Source organism: Terrapene carolina, unplaced genomic scaffold (genome assembly GCF_002925995.2).
Source record: "Terrapene carolina triunguis isolate 2854851 unplaced genomic scaffold, T_m_triunguis-2.0 Scaffold236, whole genome shotgun sequence".
Lineage (NCBI taxonomy): Eukaryota > Metazoa > Chordata > Testudines > Emydidae > Terrapene > Terrapene triunguis.
In genome coordinates this window covers 11,431,890-11,451,214 of record NW_020664587.1, presented here as the reverse complement: position 1 = coordinate 11,451,214, position 19,325 = coordinate 11,431,890, and the positions used below count along the sequence as shown (strand labels likewise).

Here is a 19,325-nt window from a genome sequence, read left to right as displayed (position 1 = left end):
GCCTAGGGGGATGGGTGGGGAGCCCAGGGAGGCGGCAGCGCTAGGGGTGATGGATGGGGGGCCAGGAGAGGCAACAGGAGCCAGAGGTATGGGTGGGGAGCCTGGGGGAGGCAGCGGGAGCCAGGGAGGATGGGTTGGGAGCCTGTGGAGGGGGCCAGGGGGGGATAGATGGGGAGGCTGTGGGCCCAGGGGTGATGGGGGGATGGGTTGGGAGCCCGGGGAGGTGGCGGGGGCCATGGACGATGGGTGGGGAGCCCAGGGAGGCTGTGGGGGCCAGAGGGGATGGGGGGGATAGATGGGGAGGCTGTGGGCCCTGGGGGGATGGGTTGGGAGCCTGGGGAGGTGGCGGGGACCAGAGGCACCAAAATACAAGTTTGCCCAGGGTGCCATTTTCCTTAAGGCCGGCCCTGGGTGGACACTGAGCAGGAGGGTGGGGTGGGGGCATTAAATAGACTCTCTCACACGTGAAACCACTATGTGATTTCCCTGCCGCCTGTCACATCCCATCTCCATTGCCAGCCGAGCCCGGGGAGGGAAATCTTAACCCCCTCCCCCCATCGAACGAGCAGCTCCGGGCTCACCCTGGAGACTCCGATGGCGAGCTCAGGGGCTCTCCTGGTTTTATCCTTAACGGGGGGAATTTCCTCCATGCTGGAGCACCCACTGCTCCCGGAGCAGAGAGGCCCCAGCCCATTGGCTCTCTGTATTTATCCAGCACCCATGGCTCTGGGATCCAGGTGCTGAGACAGATTTGCTACGGAGCAAGGCTTTCCAGCTCCCTGGGCGCACCATTGATAGCAGCAATGGAGGAGAAGTGGCATTCCCCTGGAGGATATTTGGGAGAGAGAGGCCATTGCCCTTAACACTAGGATCTTAGTCTCAAACACGTTCTCCCGAGGCGGCTGCCTGGTCTGCCCCATGACCCCTGAATCCCCTTCTCGCCTCACAAGCCGGTAGGATTGGGACCGCTAATACACTTCCCAGCAGGCCGATAAGCCCCCAAAGAGCCCGTCTGCCTGTAACAGCCGGTCACATGCTGCCGAGGAAGGAGGAAGGAAGGATTTGTGCTGCCTCATTGTACCGCAGGCAACATCCAATGGCTTCGGGGAGCCAAACTCCCTCTGGCCCCAGCCCCTGGCGCTGGGTCAGGTCAGGGAGCAGCACAGCCAGAACTAAAACAGAGACTTGGCCACGCTGGGAAAGCCGCCCCCCTGCTAGCCGTGGGGTGAGAGGCCCCCGTGGTCAAAACTCCATAAGCTGCCCCGGTGCTCCCGAGGGGGCAAGGAAGGGAACAAGGAGGGGTGAGCTGAGCTCGGGGGGACAGGGAAGCAGAGACCCAAAGGGGAGAGAGCAGAGTGCCAGAGAGATGAAGCAGACAGCCAGTGCGAAGGGAAGGGCCTGAGGGAGCCAGGAAAGGGCAGGAGGGAGCAGGAGGGACCGGGAATGTGGGGAGGGTGAAGGGAGGACTGAAAGCGGGGGTCACTCCTAAAATAACCCCCCTGCCTTTGACTAACCCCGGCAAGTCGGCGAGACAAGATCCCCTGTGGCTGCCCCCTCCTCATCCACCCAGACAAGCAGCTCAGAGTCAGCGCTCAGGAAAACCCGAGGGGTGTAAAAATAGTGTCAGAGCAGCACAGCTCACACGCTGCCTCCCGGCGGGGGCTGAGATGCGAGCGCTCTGTTCACCACACAGAGAGGCCTGGGGGGAGCCCAAAATAGTCCTCTGGCTCTGCAGCGTTGGGGAGGCCCTTGCAGCGGGAGGCTGGAGATGGGGCCAGGAGGGATGGCTCAGCCCTAAGGCCCCGTTCAATGACCCTTCCTGGTTGTCACAAGAGCAATTCCCCCAGCAGGGCCCCGGGGAGCTCTTGACTGCAAGCAAGTCCAGAGACTCCCTTCCAAACCTGCTGCCAATTTGTAGCAGAGCCTGGCCCACTCCCCTGTTCTGTAACCAGGGCTGGACACGTCCAAAGCTTCAGTCTGGGTATGGGCCAGGCAGTGAAAGCCTCATCCCACGTTGCCTCCGGGTCCCCGGAGCCGGCAGTAATTGTGAGGCAGATGAATGTTCCACACTGCTCTGTAATTACCTCCCGGAGAGTCAAGGGGCAGGTGTTGGCTTTGGAGATGAAATGAGACGCAGCCCTGGGACCATTCCCCCTCCCCACCCTTCCTGGAGAACAGCGGCTCTCCCTCACTTTGCTTGTTCCTGTTGGTCACCACCCCCATCAGCCAACGCTCATCTCCATCTGGGGGCAGGAAGAGGCTGCTCATGGGGCTGGGAGCAGCTGCCGGGCCGCCCTCCCGCGAGCCACATCTGGCTGCAGTCGCCATCAAGATCTTGGGAGAGTCTCTAATGAACCTCAGCTCCTTCTAATTGAGCAGCTCCGCTCGTTAATGTTAGAATTGCTGCGTGCTGCAAAGCCGTTGGGCACTACCGCCTTCTCCTCCCTTCGGCTCTTGCTTACGAAGAGCCAACAACGGGCACCTCTTACCTGCGGCCACAAAGATTCAGGAGTTACACAGCCGGCCAAAAACCTTGACGCTCTGATGCCTGAGGGGCTCTTCCTGCTGCCCAGATGTTGGCCCTCAAGCTAGTTCTCCCACTGCTTCCTTCCATGAACGCCACCTCACTACCCATCATATTTTTTTTCCTCTTGTCTCTTCTCTTGCAGGTGTCACATGGGGAACCTTCTTAAAGTGTTGACTTATAACGACCTTGAACAAGGCCCTAATTTTTTCCTTGACTTTGAACGTGAGATGGGATTTTTATTTTATTTTATTTTCCGCTCCCCCTCCCCCCCACATTCATGTCATTTTAAGTTGTCGTCTCAGTTAATCTCCCATGGCATCGTACCCATTCCAGAAATTGTAGTGATTTCCTCCCCACTCACCACCCCGCTTGGTCTCCCATAGGCGATTTCCTTCTCAGGAAGCTGGTCTTAATAATAATAAAATAATAATAATTGCCAGATGTTGGGAGATTTAACAGGCTGGTTTCCAAAGGGGCGGCAGAAAGGGCTGTCAGGTCATTCGGGGTGTTGGTCGGGACATTTCAGGCCTGGAGAGGAGCTTAGCTCTCCATCCCTAGTGCCGGTCCCATCCCTGTAAGGATATCCTTCCCCTGTTGATTATAACCCAAAGCCACCTACAGAAGCTCAACCAGGCAGGTCCCAGCCAGAAGCTTGAATTCTTAACATTTACCTGCCACGTAAATCCTCTTAGGCCCACCAATTATTCCGGAGAGACAACATTAGTTAGCAGGGAGCTGTTCTCCCGTGCTGTCAAGGCGATGGCGAGGAAGGACAGAATGCAATCAGGCCAGAGAACTCTGCGGGGGAAGTGGGGCACGAAGAGATCTGACAGGCCCATTCAGGAGCAGTAAGATTGGGAGTTGAGTCCAGAGTCTGGCCCAGTCAGGAAAGAAAGGGCCCCATTTCCTCCTCATGCCAGTGTGATGCTGCTGTAGGTCCATTGACTCCTGATTTGCTATGGGATCAGAACCAAGCCCATGGAGGGGAGTCATATCCCAAGGCATCTCATTCCAATTGGGTTGTTCTCTCAGCAGGAGACGTTTCTTCCCTTTGGTTTGCTTTATGTTGTTTCCTTTGCACACGTTTCTTTTCCGTTGAGAGCCTGCGTGTGTGACTAGATCAGTGGGGCGAGGAGAGCCAGGTCTCCAGAAGGTTCAGATCTGACTAGAGGACAGATGAGGCGTAGCACTAGCCGGGGGCCTGGCCCTACTGGTGGGAGGTTTTCTAATTCCCTTTAGCACGTCTCTCGTCGGCACTTTCTCCACAGACGTAGGCAGAGGAATCGCTCTGTCTGCCCTTGCGCCCCAGACAAGCCAGTGCGTTTCCCCGGGTCTAACACTGTTCAGGGACCGGCCGCCAAAGATCCCGCGCTCTCGCTGTCCGACGCACGCGCTGAAATGTTGCTTTTTTGGGGGGGGGATCCGATGCAGATGCTCAGCCCACAGAAGCCGAGACAGCTGTGTGGAACCAGGTCAACGCAGTGCTAGAGGAGGCACAGACAATCCTGGCTGAACTGCAGTCCTACACGGGGGCTGGCCTGGAGATTAGAGAGGTACAGCTCTGCAGCTCCTCCAGCCATCGGCCTGGGGACACGGGCACGGATTCAGGCACTAATGATGAGTTTGCCATCTTGGTTCCTTGCAGGCAATCCAAAACCCCAATGACCTCCAGCTACAGGAGAAGGCCTGGAATGCGGTGTGCCCTCTAGTGGCAAAGCTGAAACGCTTCTATGAGTTCTCTCTTCGACTGGGTGAGCCCAAACTCCGCTAATAACGCAATCTCCATTCCCGTCCCCCAAGCGTGCAGGTGTCGGCACAAAACTGCTGCCCTCAGCCCACATCCAGCTCTCTGCCCCTCCCCGCCCTGCACGTCACTCCAAACTCTATCACCGGGCCGCATCCACCTGTCCTTTATTCAGAACAACCAGCACGTGGCCTCGGCAAGGCCTGCAGCATTTGGCCTTGGGCTTCAGAGGGGAGGATGGTCTCATAGTTAAGGCTCAGGAGTTCAAGTCCTGATGCTGCCACTGTCTTGCGTGTCCAAGGCAAGTCATTGTGCCACTCTGTGCCTCCGTTTAGACTTGAAATGAGATGAAGGTTTCTAACCATCAGAGGAGTGAAGTTCTGGAACAGCCTTCCAAGGGGAGCCGTGGGGGCAAAAGACATCTCTAGCTTCAAGACTAAGCTTGAGAAGTTTATGGAGGGGATGGTATGATGGGATAGTCTAATTTTGGCAATTCATTGATCTTTGACTATTAGCGGTAAATATGCCCAATGGGCTGTGATGGGATGTTAGATGGGGCGGGATCTGAGTTACTACAGACAGGGCCAGCTCCAGGGGGTTGGCCGCCCCAAGCAGCCAAAAAAAAGAGCGTAAAAAAAAGCCGTGATCGCGATCTGCGGCGGCAATTCGGCGGGAGGTCCTTCGCTCCGAGCGGGAGTGAGGGACCGTCCGCCGAATTGCCGCCGAATAGCTGGACGTGCCGCCCCTCTCCGGAGCGGCCGCCCCAAGCACCTGCTTGCCAGGCTGGTGCCTGGAGCCGGCCCTGACTACAGAGAATTCTTTCCTGGGTGTCTGGCTGGTGAGTCTTGCCCGCATGCTCAGGGTTTAGCTGATCGCCATATTTGGGGTCGGGAAGGAATTTTCCTCCAGGGCAGATTGGCAGAGGCCCTGGGGGGTTTTCACCTTCCTCTGCAGCCTGGGGCACGGGTCACTTGCTGGAGGATTCTCTGCACCTTGAAGTCTTTAAACCACAATTTGAGGACTTCAGTCGCTCAGACATAGGTCAGGGGTTTGTTGCAGGAGTGGGTGGGTGAGAGTCTGTGGCCTGCGTTGTGCAGGAGGTCAGACTAGACGATCATAATGGTCCCTTCTGACCTTAAAGTCTCGCTCACAGGGGTGGGGAGATGGAGAGGCTAGATTCACCGATAGTTGAAAAACGGATTGGCTAAAAGGGGCTGAAGAGGACACAACAGATCAGATTATCAGCTCTGTTCCAGTGACCTCAGGTGACTGGGTGGCTGAAATAGGCTGGCTCCCTTCCTTCACTGAGCCATCTGGGGGCTGCTCACCTCTGGAATGAGATCAAGAGGATTCACCCAGGAAATAACCCCGCTGTTAAACGAGAATAAAGAGATTTGCTTCTGACAGCTTGCAGGGAGGGGAAACACCGTTGGTGTGTGTCCCTGAGTCAGGAGAGGTAGAAAAGCCCCTGAGTGCGGGAGATGGGGAGGTTATATCCCAGAATCTGCAGTTAAGTCTGCTGATTTTGAGAGTTTTATCCACTCTTCTTTCAACCATCTCTTGGAAAGCTGGCCCCCAGTTTAACAGATCCAGATCTAGGACCCATACTGGGGAGGGAGCTGGAGGGGTTAAGCCTGGAGCGCTGGTAATCGCTTTGTGTTCGCACGGTGACATGACACCCTGCAATGCATCATTTTTCTCCCCTTCCGCTCCCAGAGAACGCTCTGCGCAGCTTGCTGGAAGCTCTGACTAGCCCGCCCTATGCCCCGACTCAGCACCTGGAGAGAGAACAAGCCCTAGCAAAGCAGTTTGCAGAAATCCTACACTTCACCCTCAGCTTCGACGAGTTCAAGGTAGGGAAGCTTTGCGGGTCTGACTGGAGACGGAACACGGGAGCTTAGAAACTCGCCTTTCCCAGGGATGGTCGGTTGGTAGAGAGTCAATGCTGCACGACGCATTAACAACCCAAATCAAGCCATGCTGTTCAGGGAGTCAATATTCCCTGGCATGTTCCTCCTTGTAATGCTGAGTCGTGACTTGGTGAATTAGCTCTGCTTTAGTTGACATGCAAGCGTCAACCAAACGAACCGTTCGTTAGACAAACGGGCAGTGGAGCTAGCCTACATTAGGTCCTCTGGACCATTCCCGCCAATCGCCGCTGGGGTATCATCCCTTACGCTAGATTTTGAGAGTTTTATCCACTCCTCTTTCAACCATCTCTTGGAAAGCTGGCCCCCAGTTTAACAGATCCAGATCTAGGACCCATTCTGCCCTATGGGAGCAGTACCAAGAGCAGTTGATCAGACCTCCAATCTTCTCTGTCCATGTTTGCTGCAGATGACCAACCCTGCCATCCAGAACGATTTTAGCTACTACAGAAGAACCCTCAGCCGAAATCGCATTAACAATTTACAGGTAAGAGGTTGGTCCCCCTCCCACAGGGTTTGAGTTCCACTGTCAGAGCAGTGTGGGGGATGAAGCCTAGCATGGTATGAGCATGGATATGGAGGTCTTCTTAGCCTTGCTAGCCCAGGTTAACACTGGGTAAAAAGCTTTGGGGGTGAACTATGCATAAACTGCTAGAAAAGTAAGATGAGAGATTCTTGCAGAGGCAGTGGTTGTCACTCGATGCTCTACCAGATGGTTGGCAGAACTAAACATCTCGAGGACCAAGCAGTGGAGGACACAGGCAGTGGGTGGGCCTCTCATAAAGCGATGCGCAGAATGAACCGGAGGATGGCTGAGTTAGGTCCCCTCACCCCCCCTGCAGCACCAGCAAGGCTTGGGGTGAGCAAACCTGAAGCCGGTCTGGGTTGAGCCCCCAAGTTCAGCAAACCCAGACCTGAACTGCGAGGTGTGAGCTGGTGAGGTTATAGTCTGGGTCTGTTCAGCACATTCCAACAGGGCAGATTAGGCTGGGCTCAGATATGTTCAGCATTTGCCCAGTCCTGTTGGGATTAACGTGAGCAAGCCGTCTTTCACATCTCATGTCCTGCAGTTGGATGCCGAGAGTGATGTTAACAATGAAATGGCCAACAGGATGTCTCTCTTCTACGCAGAGGCCACGCCTATGCTTAAAACTCTAAGCAACGCCACAACCAAGTTTGTTTCAGAGGTGAGTGAGCCCCAAAGACAGAAAGAGAAACCAAAAACTGGGAGAAGGGGGGGCCGGAGGAGAGAAATATAAACAATAGCCTAGATGTACCTGTTGGGTAAACCAGTGAGACTCCATTGCAGTCAATCAAGCTGTGCCCAGCAGAATATTTGGCACAAAGATTCAGCATGAGAGAAAATAGGATGCGAGCTTTGGAAAGATTCCTCCACGAATTCAGCACATTTCCAACATCCCTGGTCATGGACATCCTGCGTCATAAGAAACAGGTGTGTCTAAGCCACAGGCATGGGGAGCTGTCCATTAGCAGCATAGGCAGGGGAGTTTATAGAGGGAGACCAACTGGAAAGGGGTTGGGGAAATAGCGATACGATGAAGTGATTCAGTTCCTAACTGACGCCTCCTCTCCAGCGAGGGGCACACGGGACCAGGAGGCAAATCTAGTGTCTCTCTTGGTCTCTCCTTTCAGAACAAGACCCTCCCCATTGAGGACACAACTGACTGTCTAAGCACCATGGCCTGTGTCTGCAGGGTGATGCTGGAGACGCCGTGAGTATTTCATCCTGGCCCGTGTGCCTAGGCACGGAATCCAGGCTGGCAGATGGCTTCTAAAATCACAGGCCAGCAGGAAGCCAAGGGACGGAATTCAAGCAATGTACACGGGACTAAGCGGTCACCCTTTCAGGAGTGAATCCATGCAGTGCCGAGCACGGAGAGATCCTTGCAGGTCCCCAAGCCCAGCTTTTAAACACGTATAGGCACCCATATAGCAGGGGCATGTACAGGTAGAAGCTCTCCCACCTGTGACTCATGGGACGCTCTCTCTCATCTCCCTTCACTTGCCAGCAGCAATAAGGACACTGAGTCAGACCCTGCCAGACTTCCCTCTGCTTGTCACTTTGACCCCTCTCTTGATTTCAGGGAATACAGGAGCCGGTTCACCAACACCGAGACCCTTCTCTTCTGCATGCGAGTGATGGTTGGAGTCATTATCCTCTACGATCACGTTCACCCCGTGGGGGCTTTCGCAAAGACCTCCAAAATCGATGTGAGTGACACCTTGGTCTCAATAGATGGCGCACTGCCCAGCAAAGGGGCACTAAAAAAAAATCATGAGGGAGTGAAGCCATCTGAGCTGGGGAGTGCTGTGGGGCCTACAGGCATAGGTTTGGTGGTTAGCAGGAGCTGTCCTGCTAGCCACCTCCTGCCTCAGGGCAGAGTGAGAAAGAAGACACTTAACTTCCACCCAGGTTCTATTGGTTCTTCTGGGCTGGATGATCCCATCACAAGTAGCCGAGCAAGAATCGCTCCTGCTCTCCTATCTCTGAGCAATGAGGTCTTGGTCAGCATGAAATACGCAAGGGGTGACGTCCTGCAGAGTCAAGCTTAGCAAAGCGCTTACTGGCCAGCCTGGGGTAGCGGCTCACTTTTGGCTTTCCTGGCTGCCCAAAGACCATGAGTCCTACCACTGCTAGATTCCCATCTGCAGTAACGCACACGAGACACACCCCAGGACAGGGGACTCCATGCACCGCACTGGTCCACTGGAGCAGCTGGCAGGCAGCTGACAGACACAGCAGTCAGCCTAGAACGCAGTGCGGGCCGGGGACAAATCCCAATCCAGGATTTTATGAATAAGGTAGGAAGGAAGCGATGGAGATAAATAGATGGATGGAGGAAGAAACTAAGCCCTGTCTCAAGACTAAACATTTCCCACCACTGGATGCAGCTCCACTGGGGATAGCGCCAGTGAGAAATCTAGAGATGGTCAGTGGCTGGTGTTTTAACTCTTCTCAGAGGAGGTCTTAGAAGACAGTGTGGTTAATACACCAGGGGCCTTGTCTACACTGGAGTTCCCACCACCGCAGTGCTGCAACCAGTAGCAGCAGCAGCAGTGGGACATTTTAAGAAACAGAGGGTATGTCTACACAGCAAATGAAGGTGTGATTTCAGTGCTTTAATCTGCCCGGCAGGGGATCCTGGGTACGCATTCAGGTTGCTGGCCCGCCATGTCTTCCCTGCTGTTGTTAACCGCGCTAGCTACACTGAGGCAAAGGTGCTTGTGCCTACCCACGCTACAATCACCCCTTCGTCTGCTGGGTGGAGACAAAGCCAAAAAGGAGAGGGACAGAGAAGCCAAGACACAGCTGGGAAGTGTGAGGGGAAGCGCGGGCTAAGAGAGCACACTCATTCCTTCCTCGGGAGGCGTGGGTAAGGGAGCTGCTGGTCCCTGCTCCCCCCTGCCACGTGCTCTTTTCAGTTGAGCGCTGACCCGCCTGGCTCTTTCTTTTTAATCCTGGTAGATGAAAGGATGCATCAAAGTCTTGAAAGATCAGCCTTCAACCAGCACAGAGGGGCTCCTGAACGCACTGAGGTATGTACAGCTCTGTCCTCCCGCACCAATGGCTGCCTTTGCATGTTCCGCGCTGAGAATGGGGGTGGGGGCGAAACAGGAGCTGTGGTCACGAGCTGCCTTTCCTGTCCTCCTTCACTGCTGAAAAGCCTCAAGATTCTCCTTCCCCCTCCGGGCCAGCTCAGATCGCAATCGAGGGCAGGGACGAGCTGCTCAGGTCGGGCGCCAGTTCCCAGTGGAAACACGTCCAGGTTGCAGAAACAGCATCGCTAATTGGAGCCGTAATGCTGAGAAGGTGGAAATTCCACCGTGCTGACAGGGATTTTAGCAACTGTATCCGAGAGAGAGAGACGAGATTTTCACGGCTAGCTGAGGAATGTCAATGAGAGTCGTAGGTCTTTGGTGACATCTACACAGCCAATGAAAGTGTGATCGTAGCGCAGGTTGGCATACCTAGCGAATGTAGCTGGTGCAGGGAACCGTGGTCATGAAGACCTGGTGACACAGGCTTGCTGACCCCAGTACAAGCCTGCTGGTGACTCTGGGTACATCCTGAGGTTGCTGGCCAGTGTCTGCGCTGCTGTGTCTTCACTGCTATTGTTGCCCGCACTAGCTAGGTTAAAATGAGTGCGGACATGCGACCCATGCTACAATCACAGCTTCACTTGCTGAGTAGGCATATTCAAAATCGCCTTGTCAGCTCTGATAAATTGTGTGTGTGTGTGTGTGTGTACACACACACAGAGTGTATTTGATCTAGCAGAGAATGGTCTAACAGGGTGGTGATGGATTCTCCATCACTGACAATTTTAAAATCAAGATTGGATGTTTTTCTAGAAGATCCACTCTAGGAATTATTTTGGAGGAGTTCTCTGGCCTGCGCTAGACAAGAGGTCAGAGCAGATGATCACAATCAATCTCTCTCTCTCACACACACACACACACACACACACAGGTGCTCTTCTTTGTGAATTACTATAAAGTCCGCTCTCTCTGACTGTTTTGGTGAGAGAGGCTCATCTGCCCCATCTTCTCCTTTGCTGACCAAGAAAGGCTGCTGAGAACTCTCTTCTCGAAAACACTTGCACAGAATAGAGCTCAAAGCCTCCAGGAGCCAAGCCGAGATCAGCAGACAGACCGGCAATAACTAGAATGGCTTCAGTTCTCCCTTGATTTAATCTTTCCCTGGGCATTTCAAGGTGCCAGGCTCACAGACCCGGGGGCACAAATCCATTCCACTACAGGACTAGCCCAGTAGCAGACGCCGCACTCCTTCCCCCCCACCCCCCGCCACCACTCCCAGAAGGGTGGGAGCAACTCAGACTTTATGGCTTGTTCAGTCCTTGACTCTGCTGAAGAAAGTGCCAACAGAGAGGCTGATTTTCATCCACTGTGCTGGGTGTTTTCCTGTGATGGCCCGCTGAGAACTCGCCAACTCATTTCAGACCGGTCAACAAACCACCTATAGATTGGTACTGAGCTAGGCTGGGTGTTAGCCAGTAACCTATAGATTCAAAGCACCTTGTCTCCATGACAGGCAGGTTGGTCTTGTGACTGAGGCATTGGAATGGGCCTCAGGAGATCCAGGTTCATACTCCCACCTCTACTGCTGACAACCTGTGTGACCCCAGACTAGTCGCTTTATGCCTCAGTTTCCCCATCTGTAAAATGAGGGTAATAATACTGCCCTTTCTCTCACCTGTCTTGTCTATTTAGACTGAACTCTGTGACGCAAAGACCATCTCTTATTATGCGTATGTGCAGCACCTAACACAATCTCAGCCAGGGCCGGCTCTACTGTTTTTGCCACCCCAAGCAGCGCACCAAATTGCCGCCATGGACGGTGGGGGCAGTCCGTGTGCCGTTAGGGCGGCACGCGCGTTTCCGCGGCGGCGGCAATTTGGCGGCAGCTTCTGTCTTCAGCCGGAAGACAGAAGCCGCCGAATTGCCCCCGCGAGCAGCTGAACATAGAAGCTGCCGCCGAATTGCCGCGGCGGCGGAAACGCGTGTGCCGCCCTAACGGCACATGGAATGCCCCCGCCGTCCATGGCGGCAATTTGGTGCGCTGCTTGGGGCGGCAAAAACACACGGAGTGCCGCCCCTCGCAGACTGCCGCCCCAAGCACCTGCTTGGAATGCTGGTGCCTGGAGCCGGCCCTGATCTCAGCTAAGGCCCCCGGGCACTGCAGGAATACACATAGTAATCATGCTTTCCAGTCCCTGAGTCAACCAGTGCAAAAATTGTGTTTCTGGTGCGCGACCATTGCTCTCTCTGAGGCACTGATCAAAAATGCATGAGACTAGAACTCTTGGTTCCAGGTCCACCGGGCTCCCTTTTGAGTGTCAGCTGTAGCACACCCACGGAGGTGTTCTCCCCTAGATGTTTAGGTTGATCTCAGCTATGATCTGCTCCCATTAGATAGAGCCTTCGGAGTGCTGGTCTCCGGCGTATTTGAATCTGGGGTCCGATGCAGCTGGCTGCTGGCCTCGTGTCTGGGGAAAGGGTCAGGGTTCAGGTGTGCTTCGAAGCGCATCTCTTGCGGCTGGACTCGGTGTTCTACAGTACATTTCCCATCCCTTGGATTCCACCCCTGGTCACCCACAAGTTCGCAGTCTAAATCCCACTTCACAAGATAAATGGCTCCTCCATGAGGGGCATCAGTCCTACCTTGCGTGGTAAATTCCCACTTCTGTTTCCTGTCTGTGCCTTGCCGTTCCCTTCTCTGTCCTGAGCGTTCACTCTTCAGAGGTTTCCTGGTGGGACAGGATTAAAAAGTGGAGTCAGCGTAAACACCACAGTGTGAACGGAGGCACCCCGCGGTGCTGTGACTCGCCATGCGGCCAGGGGCGAGGCACAGCACCGCTGGGTGCCTCCGTTCATCCATGAAATGGGGCTGGCATTGCCTAGCAGCATCGTTCTTATCCTTCTCTGCCCAATGGGGACACTCCACCGGTGACACAGAGAGGGTAAGGGCTGGAGTTCAGAGGTGCTGAGCGCCGACAGCTGCGACTGACATCGAATGAGGTGCCCAGCACCTGCCACAACAAAGCCTTAAACACCTTGCTCAAGGCCACACGGCGAGTTCCTGGCAGAGCCAGCGTCAGAATCTAGCAATTACAGCTCCAGTCCTGTGCTCGGACTACCAACTCATTGTGCTGCTTCAAGGACACACTTATTTATGGGGGAGGGGGGTCATGAGGCTTAATGGCTTGAAAAGCACGTGGACTCGTCAGGGGCATAACCCCCCTCCTCCGTTTGCAGGTACACCACCCGGCACCTCAACGACGACACCACATCCAAGCAGATCCGGGCCCTGCTGCAGTGAGCGCCTCAAGAGCGGTAGGGTGGGGGGGGGTCTGTCCGGCTGGGGCCTGGAGGCTTCACTTAGAACTGTCAGCAGAAAATTTTAAATGTTGCCATGTTGCTATAAATAACCATGATCATATTCCTCATTTTGTAAAGAAAGGGAAAAAGTTTTTAAAAAATAAAAATACAGAAATACAAGAACAAACTAAGCAGCCCGCAAATCCGCCCTCCCCAACGTGTTCCCCCCTCCCACCTCCCTCCAAAAAAGATCAGTGTCCAACTCTGGCAGGCTGTGTGTCACCCACTCCGTGCGTCTCCGTTCCCCCCGCCCCCCATCAGTGGTGCAGTGACATGCCCAGTTCTTAGCCTGCCTGAGCTTGGGGTGGGGGCTAGGGGATGGAAGCCTGGGAGCAGGGGGGCGTCCCATGGTTCCCACAGGGGTACAATGTAGGGTCACTTTATCTGGACTACGCCCCCCAAGTGCGAAGGGAGGGGTCCAGGGCGGGGCCGGCACGAAGCCGCCCCTCCTGACAGATGTAAATAATGTGCGTGAATCACTCCAAGGGTCCGGCTGTGACCATGATGATGATGAAGAAGAAAAAGGGCATCATCTTTAAATCCTCCCGCACTGAGTCCATTGAAAATAGCTCAGTGGCACCTTTTAGATTTTTAATATAAAACAATTAAAATCCACTCACCTGTTATTTTGTACATTTTTGTGTGAAATAAAATAACATTTAATCTGTTTATTGCCCGACTGGCGCCATCTCTGTCACTTGGCCTCGCCGGGGCTTGCTCTACAGGGGGAAGGGGTCACCGGCAGCTATGGTGACCAGACAGCAAATGTGAAAAATCAGGACAGGAGATGGGGGGGTAATAGGAGCCTATATAAGAAAAAAAACCCAAAAATCGGGACATCTGGTCACCCTACCAGCAACCCCCCTGCAATCAGCTGTCAATCACCCCCTGGGCAGGCTGGGCCTGGAGAGGCCACCCCCCAGTCACTGCTTCCCCTACGTTATAGCAGTGCCAGCCTGGGCTCTAAAAAGATCCACCAATATTTCGTCCCCTTTCACTGCAAAATGTTGAGGGCTCCCAACAGCCTCTTCCTCCTGGACTTGACCCTCTTTCTCCCCTCCCCCGGGCAGAGATGCACCGTCTTCCTCCCGCCAGAGTCCTTGATCTCCCTCCGAAGTGTGGCAACCTGACCCCTTCCACCTGGGCCGCTGCCTTCCTGCCGCAGCCGGGAGCCCTTGGACATTGGGGGCCAAGGATCCAGCACTCTGGCCTGAGTCCACTCCTGAGTCCAGCTGGCAAAGGCTGCCACCGGCCCTGCAGCAGCGCTGGCGACGGCCAGAGTCGCTCCGGTGACCTGCAGCAGGGGGAGCTGGGAGCGGTGCCTGTTTGCAGCCAGGGGAATCAAACTGGACCAGCGCCACTGATCCCACTGGCTCACTGAGTTTGTGCTGCGTCTCTTGTCCAGCAGGTGGCCCCACGACACTATCAGAAGCTGGCTGTTAACTGCATCTCTGCCCAGAGCCCCAGTGCCCAGCCCCAAGCCCAGATCCCATGGCCAGGCTCGGTCTCAGCAGCGCCAGAGAAATCCAAACCCTGGGAGCACCCGATGAGACACAGCTGCCAGAGCTGAAGCCGTCAATTCTCTGCGCACGTTTGCATTAAAGCAGCAGAAGAACGGGCCTGCCGTTAGGATGGGGCCGTTCCCGGGACGCGGTACCAGCCATGGGGGAACGGTGCGGGAGTGACGAATGGGAGGGAATTTCCACCCCCCAGTCAGCGGCAGCCCAGTGAGAATCAGCGAGCTCAGGGCAGGCCGAAGGCCACGCCAGGCCTGGGAGCTGCCCCAGCTCCCATCAACTCCGAGCTAGGGCACCACGCTACAGCCCAGCGCCCCTCAGAGGCCCCCCGGGGACACTCCTTGCCTGGGCACTGGTTGAAATGGAACCTGCCCCGTCGTTTCTGGATGTACGGCCGGGCCCGGGGGGGGGGGGGGGGATCAGGGTTTGTATCGACTTCAGCCCCCACCCCATTTATCTTTCCGGCCCAGGCACCAGACTCCCAGTCGTTGCACTGGGGCACCCGTCTCCCCCAGCCCCCAGGACCGTGCCCCTCCCACCTGTCCCCCCCGCTTTCAGCTCCTGCCTCTCTGCCGAGGACTCCCGCCTTGACCTCTTTGGTCTCTTCCTCAGCTGCCTTTCCGGTACCTCAGGCAGGACATCCCGCCACGATCCATCAGCTCCAATTAATCCCAACCACTCCCCCACTCTTCTCGATCACAGGCGACAACCCGCTAGCCCTGTCACCAGGCTCACAACAGCCTTGGGGGCACCCCACCCCCAACAAGCTCCTCCATGCAGGGTCTCCTCCCCACTCCCACTGCTAATCCCCCGCCCCCAGGCCTCACTCCTCTCCACTGCAGCAGACCCTGCCATGCCTGTCTCTGTCCTCCACCGCCAGCCCAGCCACACCCCCCTGCCCTCCTCAAGAGCCCCTGGCTCCAGTGTCACCCCCTCCCCATCCCCTGTTTTGGAGCCTCTGGTGCTACCTGCATCTCAGCTCCAGCTCCTCCTCCCGGGCCCTCCGCTCTGCCCCTCTGGGCTCCACGCCACCCCGGGCCTGCACAGCCTCCCATTCGCATCCCCCCCACACACACTTTCCCTAGCTGATCGCCCCCCGCACACACGGCTCAACGCCAGGCGGAAATGCACTGATAAAACTGTACACAGCAAGACAGGCCAGCTGAACCCAGAAACCCTCTCTGGAGCGTTTCCCCCCTCGCTCTGCCAGTGCCCCCAGCAGTGCCCATCGGGGTATCCACCCCACCTCCACTGCACACTCCTCGGGGCTGCAAACTTGTCTTATGCAGCGAAAGCATCACCCAGCAAACTAAGCACTTTGCAAAATTGAAAAGAAGTGTGTGGGGGGGGGGAAGGGGCGGCCTTAAAACGAACATTATTTATCAAATCACCAGTCCTGTGTTTGGGACACTGAAATGCTTTGCCAAGGGCCCTGTCCTACAACACAGGCCCAAGCAGAGCTCCCATTGGCTACAAGGGGAACATCACGGGCATCAGCAGCGCAGGATCGGGCCCAGACTTCACCCTTTGGTGGGTTTGTTTGCTAGGTGGACCCAGCGCCTTGCACCAGCTGCTGCAAAGACAGCGAACGGCACCGGACTCCAGGAAATAAGACGCCATCTGTGGGTTATGTTAAACACCAAGTGCCTAATGGAAGGAAAAAATAAAAGCAAATAACCAACCACATAGGCCTGGAAGGAGGGGTCTAGTGGTTAGAGCAAAGGCCTGGGAATCCTAGGTGCTAAGCCCTCGGACACCTTGGAGAAGCTGCAGCTACTCCGCACCTAGGTTTTCCCCTTATTGCTTGGGGCGTGTAAGTAGCTAAGGACCTCCTACACTTTCAGAGGTGACTAGAGATTTGGGGTGCTCAAGACACCCAAGAGGGGCCTGATATGCAGGGTGAGGGGGCGCTGCATTTTCTGGCAATCTGGGCCCTTTGATGGTGTCTCATGCTAGGGCCCCCCAAAACCACCTGTCTCTTGAAAATTCAGTCATGTTTGTAACAGGGTGCTCTGACAGACGCAGGGACCAAGTTTTGGGTGCAGGGAAACACAGTTGAGCCCTGCCCACGCCCTGCCACCCCTGCTGCACAGACCAACCGTGGGCAGCAGGTGCTGGCGGCTTTCCCAGGGACCCTGCCGCCAAATCTCCCTCAGTCACCGAGCGGCTCCTCTCCCAACCGCCACTCTCGCGCCGCAGGGCAAGAGTCCAAATTCCAAGAGGTTTTTCATTGTGAAAAAGGCCTTCCCCCGGCCAGTTTTGCCGCTAAGCCCCAGAGCCTTTCCCGCCGGGGCGCTCAGATTACCTCCCTCCCCCGCCCGCCTGATCAGAGCAATCCAAACCGGCGCCAACTGCAGCTCTCACTCCCTTTGGCAACCTTCTGACTCCTCTGCCATGCACGAGCTGTTGGCAAGAGCCTTTCTTCTCAGGCCCTCCAGCTTCCCTGGCTGCGTTCCTCTGGGGGGGCTGGAATAAACAGCACATCCTCCCGCCCCACAGCCCTGACCCCCACCGTGTGCCATTCCCTCTGCATCACTTCAGCCACTTCTCCACTGCAGGGACTAATGGCCAGAGCCAGGAGTCGTGGGCACTGGTCCTCAGGCATGTCACGGCATGTCTCTGTGGCTCAGCTTCTCCATCAGAAAAATGGGGACCCCGGTGCTCACCTACCTTTGTAAAGTGCTTGGAGATCCCCAGGTGAAAGAATCCAACAAAGGAGGGGCTCTGACCCCCCGTGGGCCAACTCACCGACTGCGGCTGGCGCTCTCAGACCGAGCGGGTGGCTCCGGAATCCACAGAGGTCCGATTCCCGAAGGCGCGAACTTCCTGCAGCCCCCGGGACTGTGCTGGGGGTTAGGGGCATTCAGCAGCCCTGCAGGCCACGGATGAGCCTAGCCTTAAGTGTAGGCTCCCAGGTTTGAAACATTTGGCCTCTTTTTGTGGCTCATTAAAGAACGTCACAGACCTCGCAAGCGACGTATTTCCCCCGGGAGCTAGAATCGGACCTTGGAACGGCTCAGAAGCTACTGTCACGTTCTCCAGTAGCTCAGAGTGCTTTAAGACAAACTGCGAGTTGAGTGGAACCGAAGCAGACAGCAGCTCAATAGCTTGGAGAGGTGTGAACTGCCCCAGTCATCTCCATGACGTTAACTCAGACAGCCAGGCAATGATGCCACTGTTAACCATTTCATTGCTCGTGTGAGGAAGGGGTGGGAGGGTCACCGAGTGGCCCGATTCACCCCAACTGACACCTCCTTTTGGTGGGCGGCATGTGGGAAGTGCCACCCCACTGATTTTCCCAGTCGAGAAGCAGCCCAGCCCAGGGTCATTCTCAGCAGGAGGGTTATGGACTGTTTCAAGCCGCAAGTGGCTAAGCAAAGTCTCCCTCTGGAGACAGGGAAGGGGAACTGCCTCCCCTGCCCCTCCACGTCAGGCAGCTGCTAGCGATCCCTTAGGAATCGCAGCTACAGCTGGGCGGGATGTCCACGAATCCCAGCAAATCTCTGCCTGCCCAGCCCAGGTTTCTCACTGACACCCTGCGTCTCAGCGGGTCCAGGGAAAACCCTGCGTCAACTGGCGGAGCTCAGAGCTTGTCTCGAAGCCCAAAGCACAGAGAGGGCTGCATCTGTGGGGCAACCCGGTGCTCTGGTGTGGGCACAACCCAGCCACACTGCGACACCTGCTCTGCACTGCGGCAAGACGGCCTATTATCAGACCACGGGACTAACAGATCTGCCTTGGCTTTGGCCCGGAGAAGGGGACGGCCCCCCCATTCCTTGGGTGAGAGCAGGTGGGAGGGTTGGTCTGGGATGAAGTCTCCTGCTGCAGGCCAACGTTTTCAAACAGCTGCCTAGGAAAGTACCAGCCCTGGGAGGGGAATGAGCAGAGAGTGGCCGGTGGGAGAAGAGAATAATTCCTTTGTTACTGGCGTTCCCTGAACTGCTGCTCACTGGGCCTGCAGCCAGGATCCAGGGAGTGTCTCTAAATTGTCTCCACACTCAAAAAAAACACAAAAAAAACAAAAACAAAAAACCCGGGCTTTGCCGCCAAACCCTCTCTGTTTGACCCAGTGGCAGGTTCCTGCTCCGCCAGGGACCATAAATCTGTCCCACCCAGAGTAACAGAACAAGGACATCAGCCGCCCGTAGCCCCTGGGGAGGCAGGGCGTGCCCCAGCTCTTATCACCGCAGCAGGGAAAACAGTTGGCTTCAAACGCTTTATAGCGCGGGAATCACGCGCTTATCTAATGGCCTGAAAGCGCAGGAGAACGTACTCTGCTCCTGCCATCGCCTGCCGGAGGGGAGCTGGAGCCGAGCGGCTCTTCCCTCCCCAGCGACGCAGCCCTCGCCAGGCCGGATGGCACTGATATCATCCGACCTGTTTTGTGCCAGTTGGGGTTATTGCTGGCAGGGCTTCGGCTGGGGAAATAGCAGCGGGCTGTAGTGGGGAGTGCACCGGAGTGGTGCTGTAGCCACAGGAGACCTGGGTTCTGATCCTGCTCCTGTCGCTGGGTGGCCTTGGGCAAATCACTTCCCCGCTCTGAGCCGCCGTTTCCCTGTCTGTGACACGGGGCGAATGGCAGCGACCTCCCTTGCCAAGCGCGTGGAGAGCGAGGGATGAAGAGTGCGAGAGAACAGCTGGGGATTCATTACTATTAATGGGACGCCTGCCTGGAGCACGAGACCTGC

At 55.9% G+C, this 19,325-nt stretch overlaps 1 protein-coding gene across 5 annotated transcripts in view; it reads left to right on the top strand.

The window, feature by feature from the left end:
- The window catches only part of LOC112108409 (protein FAM49A-like), a 38,881-nt gene extending 25,151 nt beyond the window's left edge, over positions 1 to 13,730 (top strand). For 4 of the 5 annotated variants that reach the window (XM_024202525.3, XM_024202528.3, XM_024202527.3 and 1 more), the window contains 10 exons: positions 2,670 to 2,749; positions 3,959 to 4,080; positions 4,173 to 4,278; positions 5,988 to 6,124; positions 6,609 to 6,686; positions 7,270 to 7,386; positions 7,853 to 7,932; positions 8,305 to 8,431; positions 9,687 to 9,757; positions 12,998 to 13,730. In XM_024202525.3, the coding sequence (XP_024058293.1) occupies positions 2,677 to 2,749; positions 3,959 to 4,080; positions 4,173 to 4,278; positions 5,988 to 6,124; positions 6,609 to 6,686; positions 7,270 to 7,386; positions 7,853 to 7,932; positions 8,305 to 8,431; positions 9,687 to 9,757; positions 12,998 to 13,061 (975 nt within the window). In that variant the 5' untranslated portion in view covers positions 2,670 to 2,676 and the 3' untranslated portion in view covers positions 13,062 to 13,730. The remainder of the gene's footprint in view (positions 1 to 2,669; positions 2,750 to 3,958; positions 4,081 to 4,172; positions 4,279 to 5,987; positions 6,125 to 6,608; positions 6,687 to 7,269; positions 7,387 to 7,852; positions 7,933 to 8,304; positions 8,432 to 9,686; positions 9,758 to 12,997) is intronic. The other variant, XM_024202529.2, reaches the window with a different exon arrangement.
- The last annotated feature ends 5,595 nt before the right edge of the window (positions 13,731 to 19,325 follow it).